Here is a 15,632-nt window from a genome sequence, read left to right on the forward strand (position 1 = left end):
CAGCTGAACTCCATGTGGTGGAATTCCTCTGTGTTTTGACTGCAAATTAAAATTTAGAGATTCGATTTCTCCTGGCTCCTAAAATATATTAATAATCTAGTTCTAATTATATTAGTAGTAGATGTTTATTTAATATTAAAAAAAAAATATATTTATTATATTCATTTTTTTTTTTATTTTTATTATAATTTGAAAAATTATTTTTTGTTAAAGTATTTTATTAAATTATTCTATTTTTCAAATAATATGTCATATTTATTATCTATTATAGAAGGTCTATTAGTTATAGTTCCTTCATTATTAACAGTGCTTTTGTTACAATTTCAGAAAGAAAAACAATGGCCAGTATGCAAAGAAGATTAGGACCTAATGCAGTAGGTTACTATGGTCTTTTACAAGCTTTTGCTGATGCATTAAAATTATTATTAAAAGAATATGTATCACCAACACAAGCTAATATAATTTTATTTTTTCTCGGACCTATAATAACTTTAATTTTTGCTTTATTAGGTTATGCAGTAATACCATATGGTTATGGTTTATATGTATCAGATTTTAGTTTAGGTATACTTTATATGTTGGCTGTGTCATCATTAGCTACTTATGGAATTTTAATTGCAGGATGATCAGCTAATTCTAAATATGCATTTTTAGGTTCATTAAGAAGTACAGCTCAATTAATTAGTTATGAATTAATATTAAGTTCTGCTATATTATTAGTAATTTTATTAACAGGAAGTTTAAACTTAACTGCTATAGTAGAAGCTCAAAAATCTATTTACTTTATATTACCTTTATTTCCTATTTTTATTATATTTTTTATAGGTTGTATTGCTGAAACTAATAGAGCTCCTTTTGATTTAGCTGAAGCTGAATCAGAACTTGTTAGTGGTTTTATGACAGAACATTCGGCAGTTATTTTTGTATTCTTCTTTTTAGCAGAATATGCTAGTATTGTCTTAATATGTTTATTAACTAGTGTTTTGTTTTTAGGTGGTTACTTGCAAATTTTTCCTTTAGTTACAATAATTTCTAGTTTTAATTATATCTTGGAATTATTAGGATTATATTTAAAACCCGATTTTGATTATAATTATGTTTTATCTTATTATTTAATTAATGCTTGTTCTAGTTTAAATTTAGCTTTTAAAACTTCTTTTCTTATATTTGTATTTATATGAGTTAGAGCATCATTCCCTAGAATTAGATTTGATCAATTAATGTCAGTTTGTTGAATAGTATTTTTACCTTTAATTATAGCGTATATAATTATAACACCTTGTTTAGTAGTAGGTTTAAATATTTTACCTTGTAATTTTACTTTATTATAGTTTATTTTTTTGTATGTTTTTTATTTTATTGTTTTATAGTTTATATAAAATTTATTAAAAATTAATTTAATTCATATTTAATAAAAAGTTTTTAGATAATTTTTTAGCCTTGCAGATATGTACGGTGTTACATAAGGTTAAAATAATAATCTATAGGTAATTTTATTTTATGTTTTATAAATGATATTTCTTTTTTCTTTGTTATTCATTCCTTTATTAGGAATATTTGTTATATTAACATTAACTTCTTATCGTTTATCTTTTTGATATAATAAAATGATTAAATTAATAGGTTTAAGTACTACAATTATTAATTTAATTATTTCTTTAATAATATATATATTATTTGATTTTAGTAGTAAACAGTTTCAATTTATACAAGTTCAAGAACATTATCAAATAAATTATTTTGATATATATTTAGGAGTTGATGGAATATCTATATATTTTGTTTTATTAACAACTATTATTACACCTATTGCTTTAATATCTAATTGAAAATCGATTGATGAAAAAAATGTATTATCTTTTGTAATAATTATATTACTTTTAGAAGCTTTATTATTAGGAGTGTTTTTAGTATTAGATTTATTATTATTTTATATATTTTTTGAAAGTATATTACCTCCTTTATTTTTATTAATAGGTTTATTTGGATCAAGTAATAAAGTTAGAGCTAGTTTTTATTTATTTTTATATACTTTACTAGGTTCTCTATTTATGTTGCTTTCTATAATAACAATGTCTTCTATAATGGGGACAACTGATTTTGATGCATTATCTAAAGCAAATTTTAATTATATAACTCAACTTTTTTTATTTTATGGTATATTTATATCTTTTGCGGTAAAAACACCCACAATTTTTTTAAATACTTGATTATTAAAAGCTCACGTAGAATCTCCTTTAGCTGGTAGTATTCTTTTAGCTGGTATTGTTTTAAAATTAAGTTTGTATGGTATATTTAGATTAATTTTACCTTTATTACCTAAAGCTAGTATTAATTATACTTATATAATATATGTTATAGGTGTAATAACTATTATATATGCTAGTTTTAGTACATTAAGAACTATAGATATTAAAGAACTTATTGCTTATTCATCAGTATCACATGCTGCTGTATATTTATTAGGTGCATTTAGTAATTCAATTCAAGGTATAGAAGGTGCTATTTCTTTAGGTTTAGCTCATGGTTTTGTTTCATCTGGGTTATTTATATGTGTTGGTGGTGTTTTATATGATAGATCTTCTACTAGATTAATTACATATTATAGAGGTTTAGCTCAATTAATGCCTATTTTTAGTATATTATTTTATATATTGTCTTTAGGTAATTGTGGTGCTCCTCTTACTTTAAATTTTATAGGTGAATTTATGTCACTTTATGGTACATTTGAAAGAGTACCTTTTTTAGGTTTATTAGCTAGTAGTTCTATTGTATTTTCTGCTGCTTATACAATCTTTATGTATAATAGAATAGCTTTTGGAGGAATTTTTTCTTCTTATTTTTTTAAATATTTATTTGATCTTAACAAAAGAGAATTTGTTTTATTAACTTGTCTTGTTATATTTACAGTATTATTTGGTGTTTATCCTGCGCCTATTTTAGATGGTTTACATTATTCAGTTTCTTCTTTAATTTATTCTAATTAATTTATTTTTAATAGGATTTATTTATATAAACTTAATAATATTTAACTAGTCTAGTCTTATATATTAATAAATAAAAATAATATATTATTACTAACTATGTATATTATTTTTATTTAAAAGTGTTATTAATAATTTTTATTTAGTCTATTTAAGATTTTATATTAAAAAGGATATTTTAAACTTTGTGTGCACTAGGTTTTAGATTTGTAAAAGAAAATATCATGTATATAAAATAGATTTATGCCACAATTAGTACCTTTTTTTTTTGTAAATCAAGCTTTATTCGTTTTTATTTTATTAAGTTTTATAACTTACACTTTTAGTAAATATATTTTACCTAGATTAGTTCATTTATTTTTAACACGTTTATTTATAAATAAATTATAATAATATAAAGTATTAATATTTTATTCATTTTTTTTAAACTATAAAACAATAAATTAAATATAACATAAAAAATTCTTAATATGTATAATTTAGATACGGTTTTTAGCCCTTTAGACCAATTTGAAATTAGAAATTTAGTAGGGATTAACTCTACTATATTAAATGCAAATATCTCATTGACAAATATAGGCTTATATTTAATTGTAAGTACAATAATAATTTTATTAGTAAATATACTAGCAACAAATTTTAGAAAAATAATATCAAATACATGATCTATTAGTCAAGAATCTTTATATGTAACTATACATAGTATAGTTATAAATACTATAAATCCAAATAAAGGTCAAATCTATTTTCCTTTTATTTATGCTTTATTTTTATTAATATTGACAAACAATTTAATAGGTTTAATACCTTATAGTTTTGCAGCAACTTCTCATTTTATATTAACTTTTTTTCTTAGTTTTACTATCGTTTTAGGAGCTACCTTCTTAGGTTTCCAAAAACATGGTTTAGAATTTTTTTCTTTTTTTGTTCCTTCTGGTTGTCCCCTTGGTTTATTGCCTTTATTAGTTTTAATTGAATTTATCTCTTATTTAGCTCGTAATGTTTCTTTAGGTTTAAGACTTGCAGCTAATATTCTTTCTGGTCATATGCTTTTATCTATTTTAAGTGGATTTACTTATAATATACTTAATAGTGGTATATTATTTTTTGTTCTTGGTTTAATACCATTAGCTTTTATTATTGCATATTCTGGTTTAGAATTAGGTATAAGTTTTATTCAAGCTCAAGTTTTTGTAGTTTTAACTTGTTCTTATATTAAAGATAGTTTAGATTTACATTAATTATCTCTTTTTTTAATTATCTACAAATTATATAATAAGGAGGAAAATCCTAAACTTGTTTTTTAAATGTATATAATATATTTATATATTATAAATACAATAATTTAAATTATGAAATTTTAACAGAAAATAATTAAATATATACATTATTATATATTATGAACATGAATCCTTTATTAAGTTCTTTTTTTAGTGTCATATATATACACAGAAACCGGGTTAAATGTAGATAACAATATATAATTCATATTAAATAACCTAAAATTAATATGAACAATAGTAATTAGTATTAATTAATTACTTATAGATTTTAAATCATAATAAAATTTTTTAACAATATATATAACTATTTTTATTAGTATTAATAAATTTAACTAAAAAAAAATAGTTATAGACATTAGTAGTAGAACTAAAAATCCAAATATAAAAAATATATTAAATAAGAATAAATATTAAATTCTACTAGTGTAAATGTTATTAAAATAAAAAATAAATTTTTTTTTAGTTCTACTAAATAAATTAAAAATAGTAAAAAAAAAATATTTGAGTTTGATGATGGCTCTGATTGAACGCTATCCAAGTGCTTGACACATGCTAATCGTACGACATCATATTAAAAATGATGTAGTGGTGTACAGGTGAGTAAATAATATTTTGGCTACCTTAAAGAAAGGTTAAATTCCTTATATAAGAAAGAAACTAAGGTTTCGCTTTAAGATGTTAATAAATATTTTCGGTGAATATATAGTAGTAGAAAAGGTAATATCTTAACTAGCTATAAGCCGTAGTCGTGACTGAGAGGTCGATCGACCACATTGGGTCTGAAAAAACCCCAATGCGTATTAGTACAGCAGTGAGGAATATTGGTCAATGGCCTAACGGCTGAACCAGCAACTTGGAGGAATAAATGTAATGATAAATAATATCATTATTTTTCTAAATAGAAAAATGATTATGACAATTTTTTATTTATAAGTCTTGACCAAATTACGTGCCAGCAGTCGCGGTAATACGTAGAAGACAAGTGTTAGTCATCTTGATTAGGTTTAAAGGGTACCTAGACGGTAAAATAAATCCGATAAGGATATTTATTTACTAGAGTTTTATAGGAGAAAGGGAGAACTTTTGGAGTAAAGATATAATTTTTTAATACCAATAGGACTGATAACGGCGAAGGCAGCTTTCTATGTAAAAACTGACGTTGAGGGACGAAGGCTTGGGGAGCGAAAAGGATTAGATACCCTAATAGTCCAAGCAGAAAATTATGAATGCCATAAGTTAGATTCAACATTTAACTTAAAAAATGTATTAAATCTTTAATATATTTTATATATTTAAAAATTAAATACATAGATTAGTTTTAAATATAAAAGAGTTAAATGTTAAAAATATATTTAACATATAAATGAAAGTGTAAGCATTCCACCTTAAGAGTAAGATGGCAACATTGAAACTGAAATCATTAGACCGTTTCTGAAACCAGTAGTGAAGTATGTTATTTAATTCGATAATCCGCGAAAAATCTTACCACAATTTGTATAATATTAAATTATTACAAGCGTTGCACGGCTGTCTGCAGTTAATGTCGTGAGACATGGTTAATTCCTTTAATTAACGCAAACCCTTACTTTATTTATCTGTATAAAGTTATTCGCTAAAAAAATGGTTAGAGAATAGGGACCAAGACAAGTCATCATGACCATAATATTGTGGGCTATAGACGTGCCACACACGCCTTAACAAAAGGATGCTATATTGTAAAATGGAGCTAATCCTTAAAATAGGATATAATATGGATTGTTGTCTGTAACTCGACAACATGAATAAGGAATTACTAGTAATCGTGAATCACCACGTCACGGTGAATTTATAATCAGTTAGGTACTAACCACTCGTCAGGCGCTGAAAGAAGTATGTGCAATAAGTTTGATTTGTGTTTATTTTAATAAATATTATAATATATTTATATTTTTACATTAAATTTTCGTATGTATGACTTTAATTGGTGTTAAGTCGTAATAAGGTTCGTGTAATGGAAATTGCACGGGATATATTAATTTTAACAAAAAATAAATAAATATAAAAAAAAAATTTTATTAGTAAATAATTTGAAATTTTTAAGTAAATTAATTAATATTTAATCTATGTCAAGTTAATTTTAGCTTGAAAAATTAATTATAATTTATTTAAAATTACATTTTTTTTTTTTTAAAAATTTTTTTTTTTCAAATAATTTAGATTAAATTATAACTATAACCAAGTTATTTTTAGATCGTAATTAAAAAATTTTTTTTTTAAGGAAGGGTCCGTGTGTTGGTTTACGGGTTGAGCTGTAAACTCAATAGCTTTACAGCTATCGAAGGTTCAATTCCTTTTCTTCCTAAATGGATAAATTGTGGCTAATCTATACAAAATTTTTTTTCGCATTCTTGTAAAAATTTAATTTTATGTTTATAATAAGAATTTAATATAATTTCCTTTATGTTTTTTTTTTCTGATTATATAAATAATGGTTATAGAGATGAGTTTTTAGATATTATCTATATAATTTGTATATTTTTTAGTCTTTATACTATTATTAGTAAAAATCCTGTGGTTTCTATTTTTTTTTTGATAGGTTTATTTCTTAGTATTTCATGCTATTTATTTTTTATTGGTTTAGAATTTATTGGTTTATCTTATTTATTAGTTTATGTTGGTGCTGTATCTATCTTATTTATTTTTATTTTAATGTTAATAAATATACGTATTTCTGAACTTTTAAGTGAGACTTATAATTATATACCTTTAGCTATGTTAAGTGTAATATTATTTATTTATATTTTAGGACAAAATATTCCAAATAACATTAGTGTATTAGGATACAATAAATTTGAAAATTTAAAACAAGAGTATTTTTTTAATTACAAAGAAGATATACAATATGTTATTAGTTTAAATTGAGATAATTCTTTAGTTAATAATACTCAGATAAGTAGTATTGGAAATGTATTATATACTAATTATTCTATTTGACTTTTAATAATTTCAATAATATTATTATTAGCTATGGTAGGTACTATAGTTATTACTCTAAATAAAAATAAATAAATTATATAGGTATAAACCTTAAATAAAATTATATAATTAATATAAAAACAATTAATAATACTACACACTTTATTATCTATAATAAATGTATGAAATATTTAAAAAATAATAATTTTCAACATCATCCTTATCATATGGTTTCTCCATCACCTTGACCTATTTTTACTTCTATTTCTCTATTTGTTCTTACAACAACAGGTGTATTAAACTTGCATGGTTTTAATGGAGTAAGTTATTTATTTTTTATAGCAATATTTAATTTAATGGCAAGTATGTTTTTTTGATTTAGAGATGTTATATCAGAAGGTACTTATTTAGGTGATCATACTTATGCTGTACAAAGAGGTATAAATCTAGGAGTAGGTTTATTTATAGTATCTGAGGCTTTATTTTTTTTAGGGATTTTTTGAGCATTTTTTCATAGTTCTTTATCACCTAATATAGAAGTTGGTGCTATGTGACACCTTTAGGTATACAAAGTATTAATCCTTTTGAATTACCTTTATTAAATACAATTTTATTATTATCGTCAGGTGTAACTGTTACATATGCTCATCATTCTGTAATACAAGGTAATAGAAAAGGAGCTTTATATGGTTCTATATTCACAGTTATATTTGCTGTTTTATTCACAATTTGTCAAGGTATAGAATACGATGTATCATCTTTTACTATTTCAGATGGTATTTTTGGTTCTTGTTTTTTCTTTGGTACTGGTTTTCATGGATTACATGTTATTATTGGAACTATTTTTATAGTAATTGGTTTATGACGTCTGCTTGCTTATCATTTTACTGATCATCATCATGTAGGTTTAGAATCGGGTATATTTTATTGACATTTTGTTGATCTAGTTTGATTGTTTCTTTATGGTAGTATGTATTATTGAGGTGGTGGTTTTTAAATTATTATTTAAATAATAATTTTTTTATTATTTAAGTAGGGAGTATTAGGTATAATTATATATATATCTAAGAGGTTGGAATAGGTTGACTTATGTCAAGATTACTTAAATAATAATTTAATTTAAATATGTTATTAAATCATAATAATTATATCGCAATAATTAATTTTAAATTAGATTAGAACTAAAAATATAAATATTATTTTTTTTTAATTCACATGTATAATTGTTTAATAATTATGCAAGGAAGGGTAGGGAGGGTGAATTGAATTATAGCGTATGGTTTTTAAATTTTTTTAATGTTATCAATTAATAATAACAACAATTTATTATCTAATTCCCTCGGATCGAGGCGAGATATTTTTATATCCTTTAGGATATTAGTTATATGTAGTTCTAAAATATATTCACGATCTTTTACTCAAACTTCTATTAGAAGAATGAATAGAGATATTTCTCTAGCACGTTTACCTAGAAATGATCCTAGACTTAGTATTACTCATTACCACACTAATCCTGAGAGAAATGCTTTTTATCAAAATTACGATAATGTAATGAATCATCATTTGCGTAATTTTGATAATAATATAATCAGAGTTTATTATGAACGGCAAACTCCAAGGTTATTAGAAGTAAATGATCAAAATAATATTCTTAGGCAACTTATAGAACGACAAGTTAATTCTTCAGAAAATTTAAGTTATGAGATAGATTGTCAGCGATTAACAGTTCTTTTACGAGAAAGTAAATTATTGTATTATAAAAAAAAGCTAATATTAGATAATCCATTACAAACTGGTTTATCTGAACAAGAGTTTGAAGCAGTAAGACAATATTTGGAAGAACAAGATCGTATTATTCGAAATAATTTAGATGTATTAGATAGACTTCTTTATGGGTATGAGCCAGAAGTAATAGTTGAAGATAATAAGTCTGAAGATGAGGAAGACTCTGATGACTCAGACAACAATGAAGAAGGAGATAATGGAGATACTAATATGGGAGGAACATCAGAAGGTCCTGATATAACTTCAAGTAACGAATCTTTTAATAATTCTTTAAATATTGTTACGTATGAAAATACTCAGGATAGTTTATCTAATTATCATGTAGATATTATTTCGAATTCATTAAATGATATATTATTAAGTTTATATCTAGATAATACATTTAATTTCTTATTAAATTTTTAAACTAATTTAATGAGATATCAAATATATTTTAGTTATCTTATTTATAATAATGGATAATTAATAATTAATAATTAATAATTAATAATTAATAATTAATAATCAAGTGCTGAATTAATTTTAATATATTTATGTATATATAGAATAATAAACTTATGGATTATATTTACTTAGTGAAATTTTAAAGGTACTTTTAATTATTTAATAAAAAGATTTTTAAAAGATTCCTTAACTTAATCAGGTAAAGTATACTTTTGATAAGAGTAGGTTTAGCGTTCAAGTCGCTAAGGAATCATGATAAAAAATTAAATATAATATTTTAATATTAAGATAAAGGTTAGTCTCTAGAGACTTTAGTTTAAAGGTAAAACATGTGACTTTTAATCATTAATTTGTGGGTTCGAATCCCATAAGTCTTAAAGATTAAAAAAAATTAATCTTTTCAACCCTGATTTTATATTTTATTTAAAGAAAATTTCTTTTAAACGGCTATAAGTTAATGGTAAACTCGTTGTCTTCCAAACAATAAATATCGATTCGAATTCGGTTAGCCGTAAGGAGTTAGTAACTTAATAGGTAAAGGGTTATCTTGTCGAGATAATAGATGCGGGTTCAAATCCGGCCTAACTCGAAGGAAAAGTTGCTATTGGTAAAGCAAGATATTTGCTAAATATTGTGTTTATACATATAGATGTTCGAATCATCTCTTTTCCGCTAGCATATTCGTTTGCTAGGTATAAACTTAATGTTAAAAAAAAATATTTAGAAGTTTATACATTTTATTGCTATGGATAATTATGTGAGGTTTCCTCATGAACAAAAAAATGAAAGTTACAAAAATGAAAATGATAAGAATAAGTTATAATAATATTTTTAATTTAACAACTCCCACTAAATATCGTGGTTCTATCTTTATATTTAATTTTACTCAAATTCGTACTTTTTCACAGACATTCCCTAAAGAAAAAAATAGAACAGAAGTGATAGATTTATCACTTTTAGATTATAAAAGACCCATATTAAATGTAAGTGAATTATACTTAACTAGTAATAAACGTATTTTATTTAATAATTATGATAGTGTAATGAATCAAAGTTTAGAAAATTTTGATCCTCTTATACTTAGAAAATTTTACTCTGAAAATAATGCTAGATTAGAAGAAGTAAATTACGAAACTAATATTCTTAAGGATCTTCTTAAAGTACAATCTAATACCTATGAGGATTATAGTTATGAAATAGATGGTCAGTGCCTTACATTATTTTTACGAGAACATGAATTCTTGACTTTAAAAAAAGATTTAATTTTAAATAATCGATTAGAAACTGGTTTATCTACTCTTCAGTTTGATAAATTAAAACTATACTTGGAGCAACAAGATTATAAGATCCAAGATCTCATATATCTCAGTGAAAGAATTCATTATGGAGTAGCGGATACTGAAACAGATACAGATTTAGATTCTAATTCAAATACAGATTTAGATTCCAATAATTACTCAGATAATTATAATTCAGATTTAGATTTAGATTCTAATAATTATTCAGATAATTCTAATAATTACTCAAATAATTCTAATAATAGTCTTGGTACAAATATCGTGGAAGGGAGCTCAAATATAGGAGAATCCTCAGGAGAAGCAGCTGAAACCTCAAGGTCTGTAAGTATTCCTCTATGATCTTGAAGAGGATCAGATGGAACCTCAAGGTCTGTAAATATTACTATAGGACCACCTAGAGGATCAGCTGAAACCTCAAGGCCTATGAATGTTGTTCCCCCTCAAAATACCAATGGGAATATTAATAACAATTTAGGATTTATTACGGATATAGATAACAATATAGAACCTATTAATGAAGCTATGTTACATCCGAATATGGATAATGTAATGGATTTAATATTATATTTTTAAATTTCTATATAGATATCTATATATTTTTTTTTATTGCTAAATATTTAATTATAAAGAGTATAATTTAATTGGTAAAATTTGAAGCTTCAAACTTCATATCCTCAGTTCAAATCTGAGTGCTCTTGATAATAATTAATTTATAATAAAAGAGAATTGACTGAGCGGTTTAAAGTGGTAAGCTTGAAACTTATTTGATCTATTTGATCACATCCGTTCGAATCGGATATTCTCTGAATAAATACACAGGTTAGAGCCAGGTGGTTAGGCGTCTCAATTGGGATGAGGAATTGTTATGTTCGAATCATAATAACCTGATAAAAAAAAAAATAAATAATTACATATGTATGATATTATTTTTTTTTTTGATATAATAAATATCAAAATAAGTATATAAAGAGATTATTACGGATATCTGGCTATATATTAAAGATAGATATGAAAAATTAATATCTAATATAAATTTAATAATAAACAAAGTGAATTGAAATATCTTAATAACTTTAGGAAAAGAAATCAAACGAGATTTTATTATTAGTGTATACTAATATAAAAAAGCTTATAAGTAAAATGGAAAATATCTGTTTGAATAAAGGGGAACCTTCCTCTAAAGCTAAATATAATATATAAGCGATAGCGAATAGTACCGTGAGGTATAGATAGAAATAGTAATTTTATAAGCAGCTCAAAAAAAATTTTAAATAAATAATACGAGCGGACCTTTTGCATAATGGGTCAGCAAGTTAAACTTAGATGCAAGCAAATAAAAATTATTTGCCTAGATAAACCAATTATGAGAAAATGATAAGTATCTAAATTTAGACCCGAAGCTAGTGATCTTACCATGATCAGGCTTAAGGCCGAACGGTTATCGTTGTAGAGATATCCGATGAATTGTGGTAAGTTGGTGAAAGACAAAACTGACTAGTATAGCTGGTTTTCCGCGAAACCTATGTGAGTAGGTAATTTAATTAACATCTTAGCAGGTACAGAACTAGGATCTCGGACAATATGTAAATTTTGTACACATCGGGGGATCGTGAAGATTTTATCGGAGAGTATTTGCACTCGAAAGGGCAAAGATGAGTATTGAATAATCGGACATAGTACGATAAGGTTGTATGTCTAAAGGGAAACAGCCCTGAACAAGAGTTATAAGGTTCCAAAATTATTATTGAGTGAAATTAAGGATGTACTTATCAAATACAACCAGGAAATAGGCTTAGAAGCGGCCATTTTTTGAAGACCTCGTAACAGAGCACTGGTTAATAAAATTTCATTTAGATAGATATGTATACCGAAAATTTAACGGATCTAAATAATATACCGAAACCTTGTTCGTATATATTAATATATAATATTATTTGTTTAAATATATATATATATATGAGGTAGCGGAACACTGGATAAATATTAGATTTTGTCTTTTTTAAGACAAAAAATTATATAAGAATCCAAGAGAGAATGCTGGCATGAGTAACGAAAAAGGATTTAACATCCTCGCCTTAAGCTTATGGTATTTTATTTAAATTTCGGTATCTAAGTAGGAAGTAAAATAAGTAAAATGGTAAATTGTTTGAAAAAAAACTTCTCCAAATGGATTCAAATACGATGATATAAATAGATTAGAGAAAAAACTTTTATAAAGTGTTAAAGGTTCTGGAAATTAAATTTAATCAAATAAGCAATTTTAATTGCTCGGCGAAATCCGAAACTATATAGACCGTACCTAAATACTAACACAAGTAAGCAAGTAGAGTATACAAAGGCGTTTGAGTGAATAATCATTAAGGAACTCGGCAAATTGACTCCGTAACTTCGGGATAAGGAGGGCCGTTATTACAGAAAAATATTTCTGTTAAATAAGAGGAAACATGAAATAATGTTGTACGACTGTTTAATTAAAACAAATCACTCTGCAAAGATTAAAAATCAAAGTATTGAGTGTGATGTCTGCCCAATGTCGGTTGTATAACTGAGATACTTAATTTAAAAGGTTAGGTTTTGAAGGACACTCCGATCAATGGCGGCCTTATCTATAAGGGTCCTAAGGTAGCGGAATACCCTGGCCGTTAAATGCGGTCTTGCATGAATGACTTAACGATACAACAGCTGTCTCGATGATTAGCTCAGTGAAATTGGAATAGCGGTGCAGATACCGCTTAACTCTAGGTAGACGAGAAGACCCTATGCAGCTTTACTGTTACCTTTTATGAATATAGTAAGTCAATTGTGAGTGTATAAGGTAATTGTTAAATAAAATTGAAACACCTTTATTTAAACTATTATATTCTTTATGACTGGAAGACAGTTTATGCGGGGCACAGATCCCATAAAAAGTACCTGGGTATATCCAAAGTTAATAATGTAAGTTTGTAAATTTTAATTTACAATAATAATATATTTATATTTATAAATTATTATTATTTAGTTTGTTATTAATTATATTTTATATTTATTCAGTTATTATTGTATTAAATTCGAATTTTATAAAATTTAAGTAAGATTTTAACTATATGGTAAATAGATGTATATCAAATATTAATAAAAATTTTTTATTAGTATTTTATTTATATTAATATTGTATATATAAACCTTTATTAATATGATAATTATTTATACTTTAAAAGTTTAATGGCTAAATCTTGCTTTACTGTTTGACTTACAAGTCTATCAGTCGCGTAAGCGGGGCATATGATCACAAGATGCAAAAAGGAAAGGTCTTGGATTAAAGAAAAAGTTACGCTAGGGATTTTTGTTAGTCCCCCTGTATTTTAAAATATTGGTAATAATTTGGGTAAATTTCAAAAATAACTTATATTTAAGTGTATTTGAAGCGAAACTTATTTTAGCATATTTATATTTTATATAAATTAAATAAGAACGTTCAACGACTAAAAGGTGAATAGTGCTATTGATAATCCTTTTATTTAATCCCAACATCTTTATTAGTTATATATATATTAATATTTTTGTATAAATATTAATTTAATATTTATTAAATATTTTATTAATGAAATTGGTTTAACTATGGTTAAATTATATTATTATATAACATTAAAATTATATTAATAATTAAATATATATATTTAAATGCTCAAGATAATAAAATTAAAAATTAAAAATACTTATAAAAATTTTTCAGGTAATTCTAAATATTCAAATTATATATATAAAGAATCAGGGCCTATGATAAGGAATTGAAAAAATAGTATTTATGTATACAATAAAAAGAATATAACCTTAATATCAGAAATTAATGAGATAAGTATTAATTTAATAAAAAATTATTTTAATGCTTATTATTCAAAAACAAAAAATTTTTTTAGAACTCGTTTAATCTATAAAAAATATTTAACTTCAAAACATAGAATTTTTTTTAGTGATGCTCAATTAAAACATACTAATGATTTAGTAAATATTACTATATATTTTTATGACCCAAAAATACGTTTATATTTATCTGAATTAAGAAAAAAAAAATATTTTATTAAAAAAAAAAATAAATTAAATTTATTGAAAATGATAGGGAAATATTTTATTTTAAAACAAAGAAGAATAACAAAAAATATTTTATTAAATAATTTTGATAAATGTAATTTTAAAAATCTAAAACTTTTTACAAATTTATATTATAATTTATTTTTAAATAAAACTTTTAAGATAGCTAAATTATACCTTTATATTTTACAATTAATATATATTAATAAATCTAAATTTAGAAACAATTATCTACAAGGTTTAGTTAATATTATAAAAAAATTATATAAAAAAAATGTACAATTTAATTTTGTTAATATTAAATATTATTTTTTTAATAGTCAAATTATTACTCAACGTTTTGTTTTGGATATACAAAAAAATAGAAAATATTTAAACAAAAGTTTAAAAAAAATAATAAAGAATATCCTTTAGAAAAAAAAAGTTTATTAACGTTATACCCTAATAATAAATATATTTTTAATTGAAATTTTATTAAAGATAATTATAATAAATTAGACATTACTAATGATATATTATATGATATATTATTAAAAAATAAATCTAAATCTAATAATTTAAAAAAAACTATTTTTGATGATATTAAATATAAAAAAGTAGCAGGTATTAAATTACAAGCTAATGGTAGATTAACTAGACGTTTTACTGCTGCAAGATCTTTAACAAAAAATAAGATCAAAGGTAGTATAGCGTCTAGTTAATCTACCATTAGCTTGTAATTTAATACCTGCTACTAGGTAAATTTAGATCTAATATTGATTATACTAATCTTAATAATAATTCCGCTTTAGGATCATTTGGTATTAAAGGTT

At 23.8% G+C, this 15,632-nt stretch overlaps 7 protein-coding genes and 11 non-coding genes across 18 annotated transcripts; all 18 read left to right on the forward strand. All coding sequences in view use genetic code 4, as the record gives it.

Annotated features, from left to right (window-relative positions):
- Positions 1-338: 338 nt before the first annotated feature.
- On the forward strand, positions 339-1,331 carry HCBG_12000 (NADH dehydrogenase subunit 1; the record flags this gene model as incomplete). Its single annotated transcript has 1 exon — positions 339-1,331. The coding sequence occupies one exon, from the start codon at positions 339-341 to the stop codon at positions 1,329-1,331; it is 993 nt and encodes a 330-aa protein (XP_045282989.1).
- A 276-nt stretch (positions 1,332-1,607) lies between these two features.
- On the forward strand, positions 1,608-2,987 carry HCBG_12001 (NADH dehydrogenase subunit 4; the record flags this gene model as incomplete). Its single annotated transcript has 1 exon — positions 1,608-2,987. The coding sequence occupies one exon, from the start codon at positions 1,608-1,610 to the stop codon at positions 2,985-2,987; it is 1,380 nt and encodes a 459-aa protein (XP_045282990.1).
- Positions 2,988-3,227: 240 nt separating this feature from the next.
- Positions 3,228-3,374, forward strand: HCBG_12002 (ATP synthase F0 subunit 8; the record flags this gene model as incomplete). Its single annotated transcript has 1 exon — positions 3,228-3,374. The coding sequence occupies one exon, from the start codon at positions 3,228-3,230 to the stop codon at positions 3,372-3,374; it is 147 nt and encodes a 48-aa protein (XP_045282991.1).
- Positions 3,375-3,454: 80 nt separating this feature from the next.
- On the forward strand, positions 3,455-4,225 carry HCBG_12003 (ATP synthase subunit 6; the record flags this gene model as incomplete). The annotated part of the gene is made up of 1 exon: positions 3,455-4,225. One exon carries the CDS (start codon positions 3,455-3,457, stop codon positions 4,223-4,225), a length of 771 nt encoding a protein of 256 aa, XP_045282992.1.
- A 2,081-nt stretch (positions 4,226-6,306) lies between these two features.
- Positions 6,307-6,436, forward strand: HCBG_12100. Its single transcript has one exon. It is a non-coding gene; the product is annotated as a tRNA-Lys (tRNA).
- An 86-nt stretch (positions 6,437-6,522) lies between these two features.
- HCBG_12101 lies at positions 6,523-6,608 on the forward strand. Its single transcript has one exon. It is a non-coding gene; the product is annotated as a tRNA-Tyr (tRNA).
- Positions 6,609-6,706: 98 nt separating this feature from the next.
- Positions 6,707-7,315, forward strand: HCBG_12004 (NADH dehydrogenase subunit 6; the record flags this gene model as incomplete). Its single annotated transcript has 1 exon — positions 6,707-7,315. One exon carries the CDS (start codon positions 6,707-6,709, stop codon positions 7,313-7,315), a length of 609 nt encoding a protein of 202 aa, XP_045282993.1.
- Positions 7,316-7,404: 89 nt separating this feature from the next.
- On the forward strand, positions 7,405-8,219 carry HCBG_12005 (cytochrome oxidase subunit III; the record flags this gene model as incomplete). Its single annotated transcript has 1 exon — positions 7,405-8,219. One exon carries the CDS (start codon positions 7,405-7,407, stop codon positions 7,783-7,785), a length of 381 nt encoding a protein of 126 aa, XP_045282994.1.
- A 1,412-nt stretch (positions 8,220-9,631) lies between these two features.
- Positions 9,632-9,704, forward strand: HCBG_12102. The gene has a single exon. It is a non-coding gene; the product is annotated as a tRNA-Ile (tRNA).
- A 52-nt stretch (positions 9,705-9,756) lies between these two features.
- On the forward strand, positions 9,757-9,828 carry HCBG_12103. The gene has a single exon. It is a non-coding gene; the product is annotated as a tRNA-Lys (tRNA).
- A 66-nt stretch (positions 9,829-9,894) lies between these two features.
- Positions 9,895-9,965, forward strand: HCBG_12104. Its single transcript has one exon. It is a non-coding gene; the product is annotated as a tRNA-Gly (tRNA).
- A 2-nt stretch (positions 9,966-9,967) lies between these two features.
- HCBG_12105 lies at positions 9,968-10,040 on the forward strand. The gene has a single exon. It is a non-coding gene; the product is annotated as a tRNA-Asp (tRNA).
- A 2-nt stretch (positions 10,041-10,042) lies between these two features.
- HCBG_12106 lies at positions 10,043-10,123 on the forward strand. The gene has a single exon. It is a non-coding gene; the product is annotated as a tRNA-Ser (tRNA).
- A 1,252-nt stretch (positions 10,124-11,375) lies between these two features.
- HCBG_12107 lies at positions 11,376-11,447 on the forward strand. The gene has a single exon. It is a non-coding gene; the product is annotated as a tRNA-Sec (tRNA).
- Positions 11,448-11,469: 22 nt separating this feature from the next.
- HCBG_12108 lies at positions 11,470-11,555 on the forward strand. The gene has a single exon. It is a non-coding gene; the product is annotated as a tRNA-Ser (tRNA).
- A 10-nt stretch (positions 11,556-11,565) lies between these two features.
- On the forward strand, positions 11,566-11,637 carry HCBG_12109. The gene has a single exon. It is a non-coding gene; the product is annotated as a tRNA-Pro (tRNA).
- A 2,058-nt stretch (positions 11,638-13,695) lies between these two features.
- Positions 13,696-13,819, forward strand: HCBG_12110. Its single transcript has one exon. It is a non-coding gene; the product is annotated as a tRNA-Ile (tRNA).
- A 689-nt stretch (positions 13,820-14,508) lies between these two features.
- HCBG_12006 (ribosomal protein S5) lies at positions 14,509-15,234 on the forward strand (the record flags this gene model as incomplete). The annotated part of the gene is made up of 1 exon: positions 14,509-15,234. The coding sequence occupies one exon, from the start codon at positions 14,509-14,511 to the stop codon at positions 15,232-15,234; it is 726 nt and encodes a 241-aa protein (XP_045282995.1).
- Between the last annotated feature and the right edge of the window lie 398 nt (positions 15,235-15,632).

Source organism: Histoplasma capsulatum, scaffold supercont1.87 (genome assembly GCF_000150115.1).
Source record: "Histoplasma capsulatum G186AR mitochondrial scaffold supercont1.87, whole genome shotgun sequence".
In the NCBI taxonomy this organism is placed as follows: domain Eukaryota; kingdom Fungi; phylum Ascomycota; class Eurotiomycetes; order Onygenales; family Ajellomycetaceae; genus Histoplasma; species Histoplasma capsulatum.